The sequence below is a fragment of the Gobio gobio genome (genome assembly GCF_949357685.1).
Source record: "Gobio gobio genome assembly, chromosome: 4".
Taxonomy (NCBI): Eukaryota; Metazoa; Chordata; class Actinopteri; order Cypriniformes; family Gobionidae; genus Gobio; species Gobio gobio.
In genome coordinates, this window is record NC_137100.1 from 17710983 (window position 1) to 17731256 (window position 20274).

Here is a 20274-nt window from a genome sequence, read left to right on the forward strand (position 1 = left end):
AAAATACCGGGATATATACCATGTATCGCCATTCAACCAAAAAATACAGAGATATGTTTTTTGGCCATATCTCCAGTCCTACTACCTTTCTGGACCTTGAAAATGTTCATTAAATAGCTGTCTATGGAGAGGTCAGAGAGCTTTCAGATTTCATCAAAAATATCTTAATTTGTGTTCCGAAGATGAACGAAGGTCTTACGGGTTTGGAACGACATGAGGGTGAGTAATTAATGACAGAATTAAAATTTTTGGGTGAACTAACCCTTTAACTGTAGTTGATGAATTGAGAAAATGTTGCCTACTGGCTATGAAATATCTAGTGCTGGGGAAAAATGAATCGTGATTAATCGCATCCAAAATAAAAGATTGTGTTTACATAATATATGTGTGTGTACTGTGTATAATTATTATGTATATATAAATACACACGTGGACAAATGTTATATTTTTTATAAAAGATTATATTTATATATAAGATAAATTGTATATACATGCAAATATTTCTTAAATACATGCATGTGTGTGCGTTTATATATACATAATAATTAGACCTAGTACACACACAAATATTATGTAAACAAACTTTTATTTTGGATACAATTTAGGGCTGGGTGATATATCGCATGACATTATGCGCATCTTGTCAGTAAAGCCGGTTCCTTGATTAGTAGTAAATCGCCATCACCTGCTTTCAGAAGGAGCGGCATTTACTACACAGAGCCGTAGTTCACTGACAAGCTGAGCCATATTGCATTAATTATCGCAGGCGATACGTCCTAATACAATAAATTACAATTAATTTTCCCCCAGCACCATATTTTTCATTTAATTAGTGTGGGTTAGGGTGGATTATTAAATATTTGGGTTAGAGTTAAGGTTAGTGGTGGATTATTAAATATTTGTAGCAACATTAAGTTATAACAAAACAAAACAAAATCTAATCATCTGTTATGTAGCTGTATACAATATAGACAACATTGTTGTCCTAATTACTCAAATGTCCTAACTTTTACCCATGTTCAGGACGTTGAGTCAGAAAACGTGAATGTGGTGAAGCGTCTCTTTAAGATCCAGAACATCAATGCCAGCACTATCCGCACAGTGATGGTGGCCCACTGCCGTCGACACGATACTCCTGACCTCGTCCTGGACTATGAGGCTCAGTCGCAGGCACAAGCTCAGCGGACGCAGCAGCACCAGCCTCTCTTCTTTGATCTGGGAAACGCAGACAGTGAAGATGAGCTGGAAGTAGATGATGAGGACGAAGAGGATGAGGAGCGAGGAGAAAAAAGATTGTCAGCACATCTGCCCTCATTTAACACATCTGGGCTACATCATGTAATACATGTAAGATCTTGAAATCACTAGCATCTCGTGTCCCATTTTTTTATTTTGTTAAGAATACCTAGAATGCGAAATGAATAAATGTGCGTGTAGAAGAAAAATAGGTAATCTTTTACAGAAACTTTGACAAAGAGCAACATGCACACAAAATGATTAGTGTTCGATTTAATTTAATTGTACCTTTCTGCAGTCTATGAAATTATGTTGAGGTTGAAATTCAAAAGCAAAATTCTATTGAAATTAGTTCGATGTGCACATAGATGTGCATTTGTATTTTAATGTTTGGTTGCGCCAAATTTCAAATACAGGCCACAGTTCTTCAAGTTGACGCCACCAGTAACAACAACCTTTTAGGATACTGGCAATTTCCTCATGCTTGTAAAGAAACAGAATACATAGATGGGAAAAAAAATAGCATTGAAATTTCATAGCATTAAATTAAAATGTACAGTATTTAAATACATAAATTGGCCTAATTGTGAATTACTCACCTGTCTTTTGTTATTCCAAAGAAAATAATCATAATTCTTTTTTCCTTTTCCTTTTCCTTTTTCCAAGTCTACATATTTTTTTCCCCATTGAATATTTCTTTGTTTTATTCTGAAGTGCGTCACATTACGGATGTAAAATGGACTGAGAATTCTCTATCGCAATTACGCATAACAGACCCTAGCAAACCATCAACTATGATTGAAAACGTTTTTAATAAACTGTGCATATAATAACTTTTAAAAGAGTGTTTTTAATGTTGTCATTTTTGTGTGCTGTATTTGCTGCCATTAGGGTTGTCAAAACGTAACTGCTCGTGATCGAAATTTGGAAACGAAGGTGGCCAGGCTGATGGGCAGCAGACGCACCAAAGCTCCTGATCCAAACCTGGTGTCTCCCTCAGCTCCTGGAGAAGGAGAGGACAAGACCTACCTCCTCTTCACCACTGGCAGCCTTACCTACTCGCCTCACCAAATAGGTGAGTGTGCATTTGTGTTTTTCATACAGTGAAAGGTGGTGAAGGGGCAGGTCAGATACCTGTGCCTCTTCGTTCATACACATATCCTTCAAGAATGATTTTATGATCAATATTAAAATAAGATTCAATGATAATCAAGTTATAACCATTTTCTATATTTGATAAATCAGTTCACCTATAACCTCTCTATATTTAATGAGTGATATTGGATACAGGTCTACGTGACTTTTGGGGACTGTACTTTTATATGCTTTTCTTACTAAATAGAATAAGTTCACTTCTGTACTAGATGTAGTATCAGCATGTTTTGGAGAAGTGCCTTGTTGATAGTTAGTTTAGATGTTCTCAACCTTGAGGGAACTGTTATTCTCTGGAGCTTTTGTATGTGCGTTGGATGATCGGTGCAGGCCCAATATTGAAGATGGACGTTTTCTGCACACAACACCAGACCTGAAGACGTCTTTCTATGACCTCCTGGGTCATTGTGATCTAAAAATCTAGTAATGGGGCGACAACTAGTCTACCCATTTTAGTGATATGCTCTGCTATCTATCCTTGTGTGGAAATTTACCGTGACTCTGCATTTTCTCTGAGCCAATCAGAATCATTCCACATGACAATAATGACGTGGCTAGACCTTGAAAACAGTATAACTGTTCAGAAATTGTATGTACGTTAGGGGGAGGCAGGGAGACTGTTAGAGGGAGCGCGGCCTACGAACTCCTTGTAAGCTGGCTTCTGCTGATGAAACTGCAAACTATTCTTCAGTAAATTTTTCTTGAATTAATCTAACTCCTGACTCTTGGTCTTCATTTTTCACAACTGGTCCTGGGTCCTAAACTGTTACCCCAACACTGGATGGTTAACTCCCGTGTTTGTGTGTTTCAGGTATCAAGCGGATAATGCCTGATCAAATGACGACGTGTGGACCTGTGTTAGGAGAGGAGCGCAGTACAGAGGAATTCTTTGACTCGCTGGATCATGTAATCGACATACACGGCCACATCATCGGCATGGGTCTGTCACCTGACCATAGGTGTGTGTGCTGTGCAGCAGTAGATGACTAACATACATTAGCTTTTAATTGACTTTGGACTAACGCAGTTTACTCAGCAAGTTAATATGGCCTGTGCAATTTAATCAAGAGGAACAAATTTGTGGAATTTTTGTAGAATATTATCTGGCTAGATTTACCATACACATCCTGCAACCACAAAGCTAGGGTGATGTGAGCCAGGATGTTGCTGTTGTGTTTCTATGGGATGCAAAACCACAAAGTCTTCCTTCAGGGGACGCAAGCAATCTTAGGCCCAGTTTACACTAGTGCGTTTTCGTTTTAACATATCGTGTGAAAACGAATGTTATGAAAAAAATCCTCGTCCATACTGCCATACACTGGGTTTCAGAAAAGTTCTCCATCCACACTACACAACTGAAAACATGTCACATGACCATTCATGCTCACTGGGCATGTGCGTAGTGTAAACAGTTGCAGATTGCTCTAATAATAGCTAACCTCTTGCGCATGTAGGCAGCTGCAGTATTATAAAATGCAGAGTTTTACTGCACAATGGCTGCTAAAAAGGACAACAAAGTCAGCAAAGCTTCCAGTACTGTCTCCATGTTATTGTTTACAAGGTCGTCGAGGCTGGTCTGTTACAGAGCCATTGAGAGAGATGGCTCTGGTCTATTATTGTCGTGTTCAGCCATGTGGGCAGCCACACCTTTGTTTTCAAAAGTCTCAGTTTTGGTCCATTTACACTGAAACGCAACCCCAGAGTTTTCAAACTAAAATGGGGTCTGCAGCGTTTCCAAAAGTCTCAATTTTCGAGGGTCAAAAATTCCGGGGTAGTGTAGATGCCTGGTTTAGCCATAGCAAAAGGTATGCGTTTTAAAACTAAAATGCACCAGTGTGAATATGGCCTTAGAAAGCGGAATTCTGAGCTGCACTCAAATTTAAAGGCCATAAAAAGCCTTAAAGGGTTAGTTTGCCCAAAAATTAAGATTCTGTCATTAATTACTCACCCTCATGTTGTTCCAAACCCGGAAGACCTTCGTTCATCTTTGGAACACAAATTAAGATATTTTTGATGAAATCCGAGAGCTCTCCGACCCCTCCATAGACAGCAATTTAATTTTCAAGGTCCAGAAAGGTAGTAAAGCCATTGTTAAAATAGTCCATGTGACTCCAGTGGTTCAACCTTAATTTAAAGGGTTACTTCAGTTATTTAGCATTAAGCTTTGTATTTAAACTGGGTAATTTATGTAGTAGAAATGTGAAATTATTTTTGAATTTGGTGCCTTCTAGACTGAGAAAAGACAGAACATTTATTTTTGTCTCATGTGGAGGAAAGACAACAACTCCCAGAATGCACTTTCTTTGCTGCCCTACGAGGCCACTCTGTACACCGTCGTTTTGATCTTCATAGTAATACAATCATTTCGTTCAGTTAGAGAATAAACACTACAATTAAAAACTGAACATGTCTTTTCAATAAAGTGTGAGTGAGCCGAATGAAAGTCACGGCACAGACGCAGCAGTGTCAGATTTGTATCATCACAAAAAAGAGCTGAGTAGAGCTGAGGTAACGTTAAGCGCCAGTCTGGCACGTTTTCTGATCGCATATGGAAGCTAAACTATCACAGGAATTCATTGAAAAGTTGAAACACTCACTTTGCTCTGCATCGCCTGTTATGAATGTCCGTGTGGCCGTCTGTGTCTTACATTCTGTGAGTGAACTCTCTCCCCTGTGGGCGGATTGATAACATGCGAAACAGCTCCATCTAGTGGCTGTAGTCTTTAGCCTCTGGCCAAAAATGACGATATTTGCGTCATCGGGGGATTTTTTTCCAGAAATAAAACGCATATATCTCGTCTCAAGGGGACATGAGGGGGAAAGTACCATAATTTGAATATACTACCGGGTTTCTACTGATACAAAGCCTAATGCTAAATCACTGAAGTTACCCTTTAATGTGGCGTCGAGGATACTTTGTGCGCAAAAACAAACAACAATAACAACTTTATTCAACAATCTGTGTCAGTCTCCTACGCTGTTGACGTAGTAAATACAGTGCAGGGCTTTCGAAGCGCTATGTCAGAACGCCAGCTTACCATTGGTCGACGCTGTTCACGTCAACACCACCACGATGCATGCGTGTGATGCTGACGCAGGAGCTAGCCAATGGTGAGGCGCCATTCTGCCTTAGAACTCGGAAGCGCTTCACTGTTTTACATTACGGCAACATCGTAAGAGACTGACACAGGCGTGAAGAAATTGTTGAATAAAGTTGTAGTTTTTGTTAGTGTTTTTTTGCGCACAAAAAGTATTCTTGTTGCTTCATAAAATTAAGGTTGAACCACTGGATTCACATGGACTATTTTAAAGATGTCTTGTAATCTCGTCCCTTTAAAAAAATAAATAAGTAAAAGATTTATGGCTGAAATGAGAGAGTGGTTAAAATGTGTTGAAATTAAAGTACAGTATTATCAATTAAAGTGGCAGCTGTCATTCAGTGTTTGTCTGTTCATAGGTACTTGTATGTGAACAGTCGAGCGTGGCCAGCAGGCTGTGTGATCTCTGACCCTATGTCCCCTCCACCCATCGCAGAGGAGATCGACCTGCATGTAATTGATCTGAAGAGTCTTAGAGAGGAGCGCCGTAGCCTTCGAGCCCACCGGGCCTTCACACCCAACGATGAATGCTTCTTCATCTTCCTCGATGTCAGTCGAGACTTTGTCGCCAGGTAATTTACAACCCAGTTCTAGCACATTGTTTTTTTTTTATGATACTGTTCTTGTACTTTATGCCAACACTAACCAACATGGGATTGAATTTGTCATAGCATTTTTTTGAGAATTTAATAACAGAAATGTTAATTGCTCAATTAACCATCAACTGGTTGCATGACTAGTTAAGTTTTTACTTTAACTGTAAGCTCGTAATTACCTTCCATGTTTTGACATTGAGTGCATATGAGAGCAAATATGAATTTCAACATGTTCAACATTTTTCCACTTGGGCGGCCTTATTTGAGTCTCTGAACAATTCAGTCAGTCAGTCACGTCAACAGTGCTAGATGATAACGATCTGTACCAGTCAGAGTAAATGACATGCAAAATGTGTCTCCATAATGTTATTGAAGCTAAAAGAAATGAAAAGACAAGCGCTAAAGTCTGCACCAAAATATGAGCGAGGATAAAACACAATACTAGAGCTAGGTGATATAAGATCTGAAAAATATCAAGATATCCATTTTGAGGATATTTGAATATTATTTTTCTATATTCAGGCATTGGCTCTGGAATGGCTTTAAAGTTTTTGTTTTTTTTATCCCCCTCCTTTTCTGTTTGCAATCATTTGCAAGAGGAGAATAATTTTTGGTGTAAATCATTCTAAAAAAAAAACATTTACTTCATATGAGTCCATCAGCATGAGTCCAGACCATCTATGTAAAAAAAGATTAAATGCTGGAATACACTATATGACTTTTGCCCAGATTTACAGTCTGGAGGAGTCAACGCTAGTTGGCGAAAATCAGAGCCATTCTGCAGATATTGCTCAGTCGAGGATTTCACAGAAAATCACGTAGTGAATAATGGGCACAGACAACTTTTTTTTTTTAGCTTCACACTATGATTCCATCCATCCAGTCTGAGAATATCAAAAATGTTTGATATTTTGAGGCAATTTTAGAACACATTGTTTTAAGTTGTTACGCGTCTCCTAGCAATGAGGCAAATGTTTCTGTGTTGAGGAATTTGTTGTGTTCAGAACGACTTAAGGTGCTCCAAGCGATGTCACACGTTTTTTAGGCCAAAACATTTTTTGTCACATACAGCAAACATCTCCTCGCTATCCGCCTGTCCCCTGAACACACTGTAAAAAAAAAACACAGTCTCTGTAGTCCGCCTAATGCCTGGCTCACACTACAGGAGTTTTAGGCCGATTTATGGCCGATTTTCCCCTCCCGAGATTCTGAGAAAAAATCTTGTCCACAACCTCGATCGGTTAAGATGTTCGGCGCAGATAATCTGGTAATGTGAGACGTTCACAGATAAAATCTTGCCCCTCCCGATCTGCTCTCACACAAATCGGGCTCGCCCCGATCATATCAAACATGTTTGATATTTATCGGGATGAGCAAGATTGTAATAACGTCAGTACTGTCACAATAGCCAATAGGAAACAAGTCTACGACTATGTATGTGCGCGCGCGCGCTGTGTGTGTCTACGTGCGCGCGCGCGCTGTGTGTGAGAGAGAGAAAGCTGCAAATTCTTATAAGTAGACACATTTCATAATGCATAGCCTACTATACTAGCACCAATTGTATTTTCATATTACAGCACAAATCTACACTGTAAAAGGTGACACTGTCGCTTTTGAACTAGGCAGGCAATATTATAACGGTAAACATTCTAGCACACTATAGCCCTATTCGCACGGGTTAGGCTATTATCTGGGGACATCTGGTGATTTGTATTAATTGCAGAGAATGTCTGTGATCTTAATCCCGTCCGAATCGGCCATGTCTGTAATATGTAAAGTAAATATTCCCCCGCAAATGACCTACCATATTTCGCCAAACACCGAGGCCCTGTGATAATATTAGTCCCGTGCGAATCGGCATCTCTGTGATTTGGCCGGGTTTAGGCGGATCGTATATAATTTTTGCAAGGTTTTTGTTTCCTGTGTGCATTTTTATCTTTATCTTTAACGAAGAATGGCGCTAGGCTGCATAAAATGCGCACCGTTATGAATTCCCGTGCGGCCGCGCGGATTATACTTTCACTTTAGAATGAGCATCAATTTGGGAGTAAATTGCTTGAATGGTGTTTTTAATATTCTTAATGAAAAACACAAAAACAGAAAATGACAATGACAAACTCGCTTAAATGGGCGCTTTTACATTTAGGTTTGAAACTGAATCTTCCGCCGTATATATTATATTGCTCAGTTCAGTTTTTAATTGTAGCGTCTGTTCTCTAACTTAACTAAATTATTATTTTTATTACTATAAAACAATCAAAATGATATTGATACGACTGTTTATAATTTCATACAGCTATATCTATAACGAAAAAAACATTAAGTCTTGACATCATATCCGGGAGATAAGTCAGTAAATTCAAGTAAAATCACAGGCTTTGCTTATCCCGTGCGAATGCGCCACGCAAAATTCAGATGTGGGGAGTAATTTCTAAATCACACGAGGTCCCCAGATAATACTAATCCCGTGCGAATACTAGGGCTTATGATAGTAATATAAGGTAAATTTTACCTCCATTTCTCGCTGAAGAACTGACAGTACATGTTGATCCCGTCTCCCCAACCATTTTCTCATCCACACTCGTTTATTCTTACGCTTTTGTTTTTTTTTCACAACAAGCGATCATTATTGAGAGAGCAAGTTTTCGGTTTACAGTATCCATTTTCCCCGATTCCGATCTGCTGCGTAGATCACGTGACGCGCTTCCTCTGGCACGATAATCTTAATAACATTTTGTAGTGTGTGATGCTTCACGAATTTCAAATCTTGTAGTGTGAGCATGTTTAAGATTTGAGGGAATAAAATCTGCAAAGATTCTCCTGAAGTGTGTGCTGCAACCAGATTTTACAATCGGATAGGATTTTAAAACTCCTGTAGTGTGAGCCAGGCATTAGCTCCACAAACTGCAACAAAAACAAACTGGTGCAGGCTGCACCATGAAGCACAACAAGCTATTTGTCTGAGCTACTCTGTCCACATAATCCCACACGAAATTTGAGGTCTGGTGATAAGAGACTTTTATCTGTCCCCAGATCTCGATTAAAACACAGAGGAGACAGCGCCTTTGCTATTGCCGGCCCTAGGCTATGGAATAGCCTTCCGGATTATATCAGATCGGCTCAGTCTGTAACCACTTTTAAATCTTCTCTTAAAACCTACTTTTTCTCTATAGCTTTTAATTTACTGTGATTTTATGTCTTAAATGTTGGGCTATGTCCTTGTTTCTTTAACTTGTGTATTGTTCAGCACTTTGGTCAGCCATGTTTGCTGTGTTTAAATGTGCTATATAAATAAACCAAACTTGAAACTTGAACTTGACAACAAACCGTGCTCCAGCCAATAGCTGACAAGAATGATTTGGGGGTGGACATTTTGTTGTGATTCATTCCACTTTTGTTCATCTTCGGAACACAAATTAAGATCTTTTTGATGAAACTTGAGAGCTTCCCATCCCTCCATAGACAAGTACCGAACTGACACTTTGACGCTTCAAAAAGTTAATAAAACCATATGAATTGAGCGGTTTAGTACAAAATTTCTGAAGAGACATGATCATGATGAACAGATTGTTTATATGTGAATAAAAGCCTAAATTCATTGATCAACTCCCACATCAGGGGGGTATTCCAGAAAGCCAGGTTAACCGTCACATATACCTTGAACTCTCGGTTGATTAACCCAAACCTTGCTTATGCTGGTTCCAAAAACGTGTCCGTGAGTATGTTCCCAGTTAACAAACAAGACATTCTCAACAGGGCAACGAATCGATTATTCACCATGGAAACAGACGCTAAGAAAAAGCACAGCGTTGTTGAAACTGGGCCAGTTTACGTTGAAGGCCCAAATTACGTTGACCGACCATCGACTTAAGCCGGGTGCACACGGTGCGATCTGTAATAGTCCTTTATGATTGTTTCTTTGTCAGACTGTACGAACATGATCCCCGCTGTAATCCCTGCATGTCACACTGTAAGATTTAAGTTGTCATTAACGTCAGACTGTATGATAGTCAAGACGCATTAAAAACGGACGCACAAGTAAATTCGTCCGGAGTTTTTGATCATCAATCAATGACACGTTTGGTGACAGTGAGCTGCATTACACGTGGGATTGAAATGGTGGCTACAAAGAAATCTCTAGTGCTCATTTTGGTCATGGTTTGTCTCGAAAAATGAAGACCATTTGATGGTTGTTGTAGGAGAAGTCACACTGCAGGACTGTATGCCAAATCTTCTGACACTGCCAGAATTTCATCTGGTCTGAGGTAAAATTTGATTGCAATGGTCATTAATCGCTGTCGAGGACCATGTCAAACTAACGATCAAAGACTTCAGATTTTAGCCAAGGATCAGGGGAATCTTTTAGGATTTGCTAAATTTGTCTCAGACAGCTAAATCGTGGCCAAAATTGCAGTGTGCACCCGGCTTTAGTGTGTCAGGGCCTTTACAATAATGTAAAGTCTACACTATGTACTCATCTATACATCTGAACCATCATTAAATGCTTGATCATAAGATCATAAGGATTGAGTCATAACTGCACTAGAAGTGTTAATTCTCTAATTAATGTAATTGTCTGTGCAGCGGTGCAGAGGACAAGCACGGTTATATCTGGGACCGACACTACAACATCTGCCTGGCACGCCTGCAACATGATGATGTGGTCAACTCTGTGGCCTTCAGCCCAGCAGACCAGGAGCTGCTGCTGTCTGCCAGTGATGACTCCACCATTAAAGTGTGGCGCTCACCACGCATGTTGCGCCTCACCCAGGCCCCCAGGCAGCCACCACGGGCTCGCAAACTGATCTCCTCCTTGCTCGGCCACAGAAGAGCTAATCTGAACGGCAAACCCTGAACTGGACCCTGGCGGGCATATCGAAACATTACAGAAAGACACTCCATGATCAGAGAGAGACACGTGAGGTCAAGAAACTGTGGACTTCCGCATGGGTGTCTATGAGAAGAACAAGAGTACATGTATTTCCTTAATGGCCCTCTTGCAGGATGTACCGTGACCAACAAATCACTAAAATATGAAGTGATCTTTGCATAAAGAAACAACAAAAGAAAATGTTTTTTTTTTTGGATCACCATAATTGTGAAAGATCAGGTGTGATGCACATAAAAACGCAGAAGACGGACATCAACAGGATATATGACTTCAAGAGCAAGGAACCAAGAATTTGATGAATGATATAAAAGGTCACATTCACATATGCGTGTGTGCAGTTGTAAGTCCATTTAACCCAGTCGTGGTGAGTGAAACACCGCCTGTGCACGTCTGCACATTCATACTTTTTTTTTTTTTCACTGCACCTTTTTTAGCACGTTACATGACAAGAACATGATCAGAGAGTATTTAAATGCTCACTAAAAGGGAGAAAAATCTAAATTATGCTACAAATTTACAAGTTATGTGTCTCTGGTGTTCTGTATGTGGTCCAGTTTTATGTAAAGAGAGCAGTTTCGTTTAGTTTCAGTTACAGAATGACAATGTTTATTTCTACTCCATCTATGCCTTTTATTATTGTAATTCATTGTATCCATTGTGCATATGGATTTTGTCATAAAGGATTTAACAATCATACCATACTGAAAATGTAAAAATTCCAAAGAAACTCAAAGCCTTCATGTTGAATTTTTAGTTGTCGCCTTTATACAATCATTCGGTTTTAATAATGCACCTGTGACGCAACTCTCTTATGGTGTCATATTTATTTTATATTTACATCTCGCATAACATATGTCATGACAGTTATGTGCAGGTTGGATTCACATTTATTTTTACAGGATTGTTAAAACTACCAAAAAGCTGAAGAAGAAAAAAAATTAATTTCAGGTCGACCACTGGCCATTTCATTCTCCATTATATTTAATGTAGATGAGCTCTATGACTGTACGGCATTGAAACACTATGCAGCATAAGGGTGCTTTGCTACTTTTCGCCTCCAGCACTTCACCTTCTTGTGTCATAAGCTTACATTGTTTACTAGCCGTAAATACGAAGCACAAGTGCTCATTTGTTATAATCACATATAGATGTCATGAAGAATGAAATGCTCCCCATGGCTCACATATACGCAACGTATGACAAAGTTTGGATCACAGTGTGCAGCATTCGCCTCTGTAGTTGTGAGTACATCAGTTTTGTTTTGTTTTTAATGTACCTGGTTCCCTGTGTGATATTTGTTTGAGTTTGTGAATCTGATTTTCCCACCTGCTCTTTGCCATTAGATTTTGTATTGTAGAATGTGTAAAATTTGTTTGACCCATTAAACATTTTTTTTCTTTTACCAGATAGTGTGAATTTCTTATTTTACCAAAAGCAGCTCCAGTGTCTTTACCGAAGAGAAGGACTGACAAAAATATATATACATCTTTAGAGAACACCTAAATTAACTTTATTTTTTTCAGCAGGTTTACAAATATATATATATGGGTTAGCACACAACAATTGTTAATTTCAGAAAAATGATACAACATTATAGAATAAGTAGATTCATATTGTATGTGTGTGTATATGTGTGTGTATATATATATATATGGGTTAGCACACAACAATTGTTAATTTCAAAGAAATTATACATTATAGAATAACTAGATTCATATTGTATTATAGTATTGTAAAATCAGAATAATAAAATAAAGGGTATATTACGATCTAAACAGGCCTACTAAAATTTATTTTACTGCTTGATTGAATAGCTACATAAATAATAAAATACAAACTAAATGGATATGTGACAGCTAAATGGTACAAATGACTACAAACAATTTAATAATAAGAGTTCAATATTTTTCTGACTTTTTATTAATTTATCATAGAGGCTATTTTTTCTCTCTCATTTTTCTCAATTTCTTCTTTCCACCAAAAGCAACTGTTTCGTATTATCCAAGTAACATGTACTGTTATTTAACTTAACAGGATTTATACTGCATCCAATTCACCAGTTGATTAAATACCCCATGCTAACCTAATGTATAATGATGTTACAGGAGAAAAAGGAGCTATTGGTATGCCTGGTCCCTTTTATAAGGGTTTGAAGCTAGCTGATTAAATGTCTGCAGCTGAATATTCTGTGAAGCCATTTAATTGTCAAGCCCAAACAAAAAGAGCCAGACCTACAATCAGATGATGTTTACAAATAGGCTAGAACTAGTCAGTGAATTTAATCACTGGTTAGTCAAGATGTTTGGACATCCTTTCAATCCTGCTAAGGTTTCTTACTTTTTCCTAACTTAAGTAAAAATGTTATCAAATATTGTAGCCTCATGCACATGCTATAACAAGCTTTATATCCCTATAAAAACAAACAGCACAATGATTCTTTTGTATAAGCTAAATTATTCTCACAGTGCTCAATAAACAATTTATGCATATTAAAGTTGCTCTATTATTAAGCTAGTCAAGTTTGTAAAACTTGACGACATATAGCAGACTGATGACATATACTTATCTATTTACGCACTATACTTCCAGCAAAAGTGGCCATGCCCCTAAAAATGTCCTCATAAATGCAGTTAGCGTCCTAACAACACCCCAGATTTAACAGCATGAAAAATCCTACCAGCTTCAGGTCACACAAAACAAAAATATCAATTCTCATAAGGAATATTCCGTCATTACATAGAATACTGAAAATAGGTATAGTTTAAATGTGTACTATACATATATATTATTATTATTATGTATATATGTATTATGATAAATATATAGTGCATATTAAATATTCAGTTCTATGAAAATAGTGCAGTTATTGGTGTGTAAGTCTGTTTAAGCACTGCTACTACACACACATAATATTATCAATGAAAATATTTCCTGAAATAAATCAATGAATAAATATATGCTATTCTAATTTATATTATTATTATTATTTATATTGTATCATTTAAATAGTTTGGCTTCCGCAGCTGAGATATAATAATATTATCATCCATTGTTATTATGAATAATTTCAATGCTTTATAAGCCAGTGAGATCAACTATGGCTTTAATAAATATGGTGTCATCTCTCAGATATGAGCTTTTGCCTGCCAGCTTGGCGAGGGGGCAGAAGAGAGGACATCCGCTGGCAATGTTCATCTCACTGATGGGTCTCTGGAAGGATGTGGAGCTCACATCAGGCCTAAAGGCATCAATGATGTGTTCTCTGTTGTTCTGGTCCAACAGCATTAATGTCACCTGGAAGGAAAGAACATGAGATTGACAAGAATTACAATCAATGTAATGCCAAACTCATGTTCTAAAGGTTATATTGGACATCAGGTGACAGAATACACGCACTAAGCCTTAGATAAAAAAGTTATTAAAACCACCACATTAATTCTCAACCATTTAATATTTGATAGTCAATTATTCATTAGATGTAATATTCTAACAGAATACAAGAGAACAGCCACAACACACAGTCCCTGCAATAAAAGTGATTCATCCAAACAACATGAGTGGTACTGTGATGCTTTAATTAGCTGGTAAAACAACCCTAAGTAAAAAATGTAAAGTAAAGAGTAAATGAATGCCTGAAAGAAGAGAGAAAGAGTATCAGATCATTTACCTTCTGGCTGAAGGGCCACTTTAGCAGTGCATCGTATTTGCCCCTCATGACCACAAAGAACAGGGAGAGGTGAGTGCCGCGACCTGTGCCGTCACCGTTCAGGTAGAGTCTCAGACACATCTTATACCCATATTTACTGGAGTAGAAAGCTGAAGAACAGAAGAAAAGTGCTGAACAGCAGGGTCAGAAATTAATATCACCAAAGGTGACTAAAATACTTCACAAACATCAGCTCTGAAATAGTTGAATACTCCCAAAAACAGCTACTCATCTTGAGAATTTATTTTAATTAATAGATTTAATTATGATTTAATTATTTAATTAATGAACTTTGACATAAAAAAAAAACAAATAACACTGTTTTTACACAGACACATAAGTTGTAAATTTGAATCGGTTGATGGAAAATTGTTTTATAAATGTGCTTGAAAAATTCCCAGGTCAGGACATTTGCTAAGTAGCACAAAGTGTCAAGGCTCTCAAGTTCCAGACAAGTTCTACTAACAATTTACTATTTTAAAAAAAATGCAAAAGTAGAATTACATTTTATTGAATCAAGAACATTCCAGGACACAAGTTCAATCAACAGCATTTGTGACAATGTGGAAAAACACAGAAAATAATGTACAATTGTATTATTATATAGATTATTCTCCTATAAATCTAAATAAATAGATAAATAAACTAGATAAAAAATAAATAAATTGAGAAATAAATTATAAATGCTTACAATAATGCACTTATAATGGAACTAAACTGAAATATTAAACTACTGTGATATAATAACTTACTAACCTTATATAAACCATAAATTTGTATACAATTTTGTTATGACAAATAACTGTATTAGCATTAGACCCGTTAACTTTCGTATGATGTCCCCACACAAATTCCAAAAAGGGAGGTAACGTAAGTAACTTTTTTTTATGATGCGGAGCAGAGCATATCAAACATGCACTAATATAGGCAAAAGTTTTAGGATGCCTACTTTTACATTCACATGGACTTTAATGACATCCCATTCTTAATCTGTAGGGTTTAATATGGAGTTGATAGCTATAACAGCTTCAACTTTTCTGGGAAGGCTTTCCACAAGGTTTAGGAGTGTGAATTTTTGACCATTCTTCTAGAAGCGCATTTGTGAGGTCAGGCTCTGATGTTGGACGAGAAGTCTCACAGTCTCCGCTCTAATTCATCCCAAAGGTGTAGGACTCTCTGCAGGCCAGTCAAGTTTCTCCACACTAAACTCGCTCATTCATGTCTTTATGGACCTTGCTTTTAGAGATGTTCCGATACCCTTTTTCCCTTCCCGATACCGATTCCGATACCTGGGCTCAGGGTATCGGCCGATACCGAGTACTGATCCGATACCTGTGTGTGTATCTGTATATACAGCTGTATACACTACTAGCCCTGTATGAATTGCTAGAATTATTTTATGGTGTGTTTCAGACTTATCCCTTAATAAAACATGAACAAATACATACAGTGAACTACTGTATTCATTACAGAATTTTTATTATCTGACATGCATTTGAGTAATATTATTTATTTTTCTTAAGCGAAAAAGAACTTCAAATGCAGCCACAAATCTAACACTGCAAACTGAAAAAGGTATTTTAGTTGTACAATATAACTGTATAAAAAACAGTGCAGGAATATAAAAATATATATGAATCAGAAAATAATCTCTTTACAACAAAACAAGTGAAAAATAAGCAACAATCTAGGCATTATTATTATTATTAGTATTAGTAGTAGTAGAGACGTATTATTATTACATAGAGACGTAGCCAAATCTACTGTACAGCAGTAGCCTAATATATTCTGTCAATTTAAAATGTTTTAAACCGAACTTTTATTTTGACGGGTTGCCGTGAAAATATTTCAGTGTCTGTGTTCCTTATATGACAGTTTTCCCAAAAGAAACGGTAAATTATCATGAAGTGACAGTTTATGCGTTCGTGTCCTCATATAGTGACCATAGACTGTGAATATGGACGTAGAGAAACTGGTGGAGTTTGCCGCTTGATAGTGACACACGGCAGAGATTATAAAGACAGCGGGCGAGTGTCACGCGCGTGTGTGTGTGTGCGCGCTCGCGGGCGCTCGCCATCCACACAGAGACGAAATACTGCTAAACAGCCAGTAAACAGCAGACATACTGCTAACATGTTTTCATTTCTTCTTCGCTGCTCTAAACAGTGGTTCTTTGTGGCAACACAGCACAACTTCCTGTGTCTGCAATGCATTCTGAGCACCGAAGAAGAACTGCGCAGTGGTTAGGCAAAGCTTGCGGTCAGTCTTGTATAAGAAAATGGTATCGGATCGGTACATGGGTTCAAGTACTCGCCGATACCGATGCCAGAATTTTTTGTGGTATCTGTGATATTTCCGATACTAGTATCGGAATCGGAACAACTCTACTTGCTTTGTCCACTGGTGCGCAGTCATGTTGGAACAGGAAGGGGCCATCCCCAAACTGTTCCCACAAAGTTGGGTGCATGAAATTGTCCAAAATGTCTTGGTATGCTGAAGCATTAAGAGTTCCATTCACTGGAACTAAGGGGCCAAGACCAACCCCTGAAAAACAACCCCACACCCTTCCACTTTGTTATAATACCACTAACAATTGACAGAGGAATATTTAGTAGTGATATGTAGTGAAATTTAACAAATGGACAGGTGGCAACCTATCACGGTACCACGCTTGAATTCACTGAGCTCCTGAGAGCGACCCATTCTTTCACAAATGTTTGTAGAAGCAGTCTGCATGCCTAGGTGCCTTTGGCCATGGAAGTGATTGGAACACCTGAATTCAATGATTTGGAGGGGTGTCCCAATACTTTTAGCAATATAGTGTATGTTCCTCCGGATGCTGGTTCTGTTTACGCCCACTGTAAGTGTCTCATGGTAACCCAGATTTTTGCTTTAAAAATTTTAAAACATTTTTGGGTTAGTGAGTAAAGATAATTTTCTGTTCTTAAATCGACAACATGCAGCAAACACTGTTGATTGAGCTTAACCTGTAACAGCCCTTTAATCTGATTTTAGCCTTACCAGGTGAGAACATGGCAGGTGCTCGGCCCCCCACTGCGTCTTGTCTGCGACGAGAGAAGTCTGCTATTTTCCAAATGAAGACTCCATCGTACGTGCAGAACTGCAGCTCCCGCAAAGACTGCTCGGATTCTGCTAACTGCAGATCTCGCATGGTTAAAGTCCGTTCCAGCTGTCGCACCTTAAAGAGTCACCAAACACATGAAAAACAGGGTTATGGAACTGCCAAACAGCAATGTAGTTGTCATAATGTAATAATGTTATACTAAAATTTGAATATATCTACACAATCCTCGATTGTGTCTGTCTTAGATGTAAAGGTGACACTGGAACATTGTGTCTTTGGTTCATTGATGTCTATGGTAATTAGGCACCTATTGAAACCGTTCCCGTTCTTATTATTATTATTCATCTTCTTCCGCCACGAAGTCTAAGGCAGCCCATAGAACCGTATGGTAAAAAGTTGTGAAATTTGGCACACTCATAGAGGACAGTCTGAAAAGTCACCATAGCAAATTTGGAGTCTCTAACTCAATCCCTCTAGCGCCACCATCAGTCCAAAATTTGACTCATGTTTATGCTAATAACTTTTGAACCATAAGGGTTAGAAACAAAATTCTGAAATTCTGCAAAAAATTTTCCTCTGATTCCTTGGCTCAAGACGACTCGATTGCACCCTATGACGTCATTTTCCGTCATAAAAAATTTCCCGCCATTTTTAATTTTCCGAAAAACCTACTTTTACGAACTCGTCCTAGACGGTTCATCCGAATTGCACGAAAATTGAACCAGATCATCTTCAGACCATGCTGACAAAAAACGCGATAAACGATAAAAAAAACGATAAACGCGCAAACAAATTTTACGTAGCGGTTGCAAAAACACACTTAAGGCAATATCTCCGCAACGCTTTATCGTATTCAAACCAAACTTGGTACATGTCATCACATGTCATGTACATGTCATCACAAGCATGACTTGAGGCAACATACAGCGTTTCGGCGCAGCGTCACCTACTGGTCCGGAGATACGAAAAATCGCTATTTTTGCTTATAACTTCTGAACTGTTTGTCCAAAAATCATAAAAGTAGTCTCGTTACATTCAGGACGGCATGCCGAGTCGTCTGATATTCAATTTTACCATATCGGCCATTTTGGCTGTCGGCCATTTTGAATTATGTGTTAAAATGCTGTATTTTATGAACACATGAACGGATTGTTACGAAACTCGGTTTGGGTCATCAACACGGTGCCCTGAATGAGCCCAAGAAGTTTCGAAACAGCGCCACCTAGTGGAGTTTTTTTTTTTCAAATGCTTATAACTTTAGGTGAGATTGACTTATTTTCATGAGAGTAACTTTTTTTGTCTCCTGAATCCTCGCCGAGTCCAACGAAACCAGACTTGCCAGGTTTCGGCCTATTATTTGTGCAGCGTAGTAATTTAGCACTTTAAAAACATTAGCTGATATCTTCGAAACCGCTAGTCCGATCGAGACGAAACCAGCATCAGAAGTTCGGAAACATAGGTTGATAGCTATGCAAAAATGCCCAAATGTCAAAATATTGATAGTAAGGGGGTGTAAAATCCAATCAAAGTCAGGTGTCAGTCATTTTTCATGTGTTTTTTCATATAAATGTATATAACTCCAAAACTAAAATATAGCTGCAAGCAGCAATACCGGGGCCAAGCGCAAAGAAGAAGACAAGACATGCCAAAATGGCTGGCAGTGTCAGATCAACTGGAGCAATAAGCAATTAATCACGTTTTAAGATGATTTTAGGCAAAATGGCTGATATATTATATAAAGATTCACTGATAATATAAGTTAATGGTTTATCACTTTTGACCAATAGGTGGCACAGTTACAAAATTGATGTGGTGTGGTCAGAATAAGGGAACAATGACACATGCAAAGTTTGATGCCAATATGTCAAAGCATTGCAGAGATACAGCCTCATGAGTCATTTTGGCATCATGCCTCAACTTCGTCGCTGCGGTTTACAAAAACGGTTTCATCTATTGATGCAAAATCCCTAACTTTTTGTTGACATAGTCTGAAGATGATACGATTCGATTTTGGTGGAAATTGGACAAACAGTCTAGGATGAGTTTGAAAAAGTAGATTTTGATCAAATAAGAACATTGAGGACAGTATGTTTGACCAAATATGGCAAAATTAGTATCTATATTCTTGGCATGAGCCAATAAATGTATTTTGACCTGTTTCATTAAACTAGGCTAATTTAATCAAAAGTTATTAGCATTTTTGTCAAGTTTGTTATAACCTTTGACCACAAGGTGGCACTACCCCAAAACTTTTTGAGTACCTTCAAAGCATGGTGCGGAAGACCCAGAGCCATATAGAGAGAGAGTTGCGACAACTCCATAGACTCCAATGGAACGGTTTTTTTTACAGCAATGGCGGCTCACGGAGACTCTCAATAGTTCCCGGAAGTAGCAGCCGCGCCATAGAGTTACAGCAGAACAGACCGTTTGTGATGCACTTTTAAAAGGTAAGACGTTTAATCAGTAAGATTTTAAATGATCAGCACATTTTAATCAAAATAACTTGTACA

The 20274-nt window shown here is 38.1% G+C and overlaps 2 protein-coding genes across 4 annotated transcripts in view; one reads left to right on the plus strand and one right to left on the minus strand.

The window, feature by feature from the left end:
- Positions 1–12375, plus strand: part of fbxw5 (F-box and WD repeat domain containing 5) — a 34086-nt gene extending 21711 nt beyond the window's left edge. Inside the window, exons 6-10 of the mRNA XM_079814532.1 lie at positions 1024–1347; positions 2128–2311; positions 3200–3347; positions 5846–6058; positions 10667–12375. Of these exons, the coding sequence (XP_079670658.1) occupies positions 1024–1347; positions 2128–2311; positions 3200–3347; positions 5846–6058; positions 10667–10937 (1140 nt within the window). The 3' untranslated portion in view covers positions 10938–12375. The remainder of the gene's footprint in view (positions 1–1023; positions 1348–2127; positions 2312–3199; positions 3348–5845; positions 6059–10666) is intronic.
- A 1538-nt stretch (positions 12376–13913) lies between these two features.
- Positions 13914–20274, minus strand: part of traf2b (Tnf receptor-associated factor 2b) — a 49960-nt gene continuing 43599 nt past the window's right edge. For 2 of the 3 annotated variants that reach the window (XM_079814533.1, XM_079814535.1), the window contains exons 9-11: positions 17701–17878; positions 14641–14810; positions 13914–14267 (exon numbers count right to left, since the gene is read on the minus strand). In XM_079814533.1, the coding sequence (XP_079670659.1) occupies positions 14049–14267; positions 14641–14810; positions 17701–17878 (567 nt within the window). In that variant the 3' untranslated portion in view covers positions 13914–14048. The remainder of the gene's footprint in view (positions 14268–14640; positions 14811–17700; positions 17879–20274) is intronic. The other variant, XM_079814534.1, reaches the window with a different exon arrangement.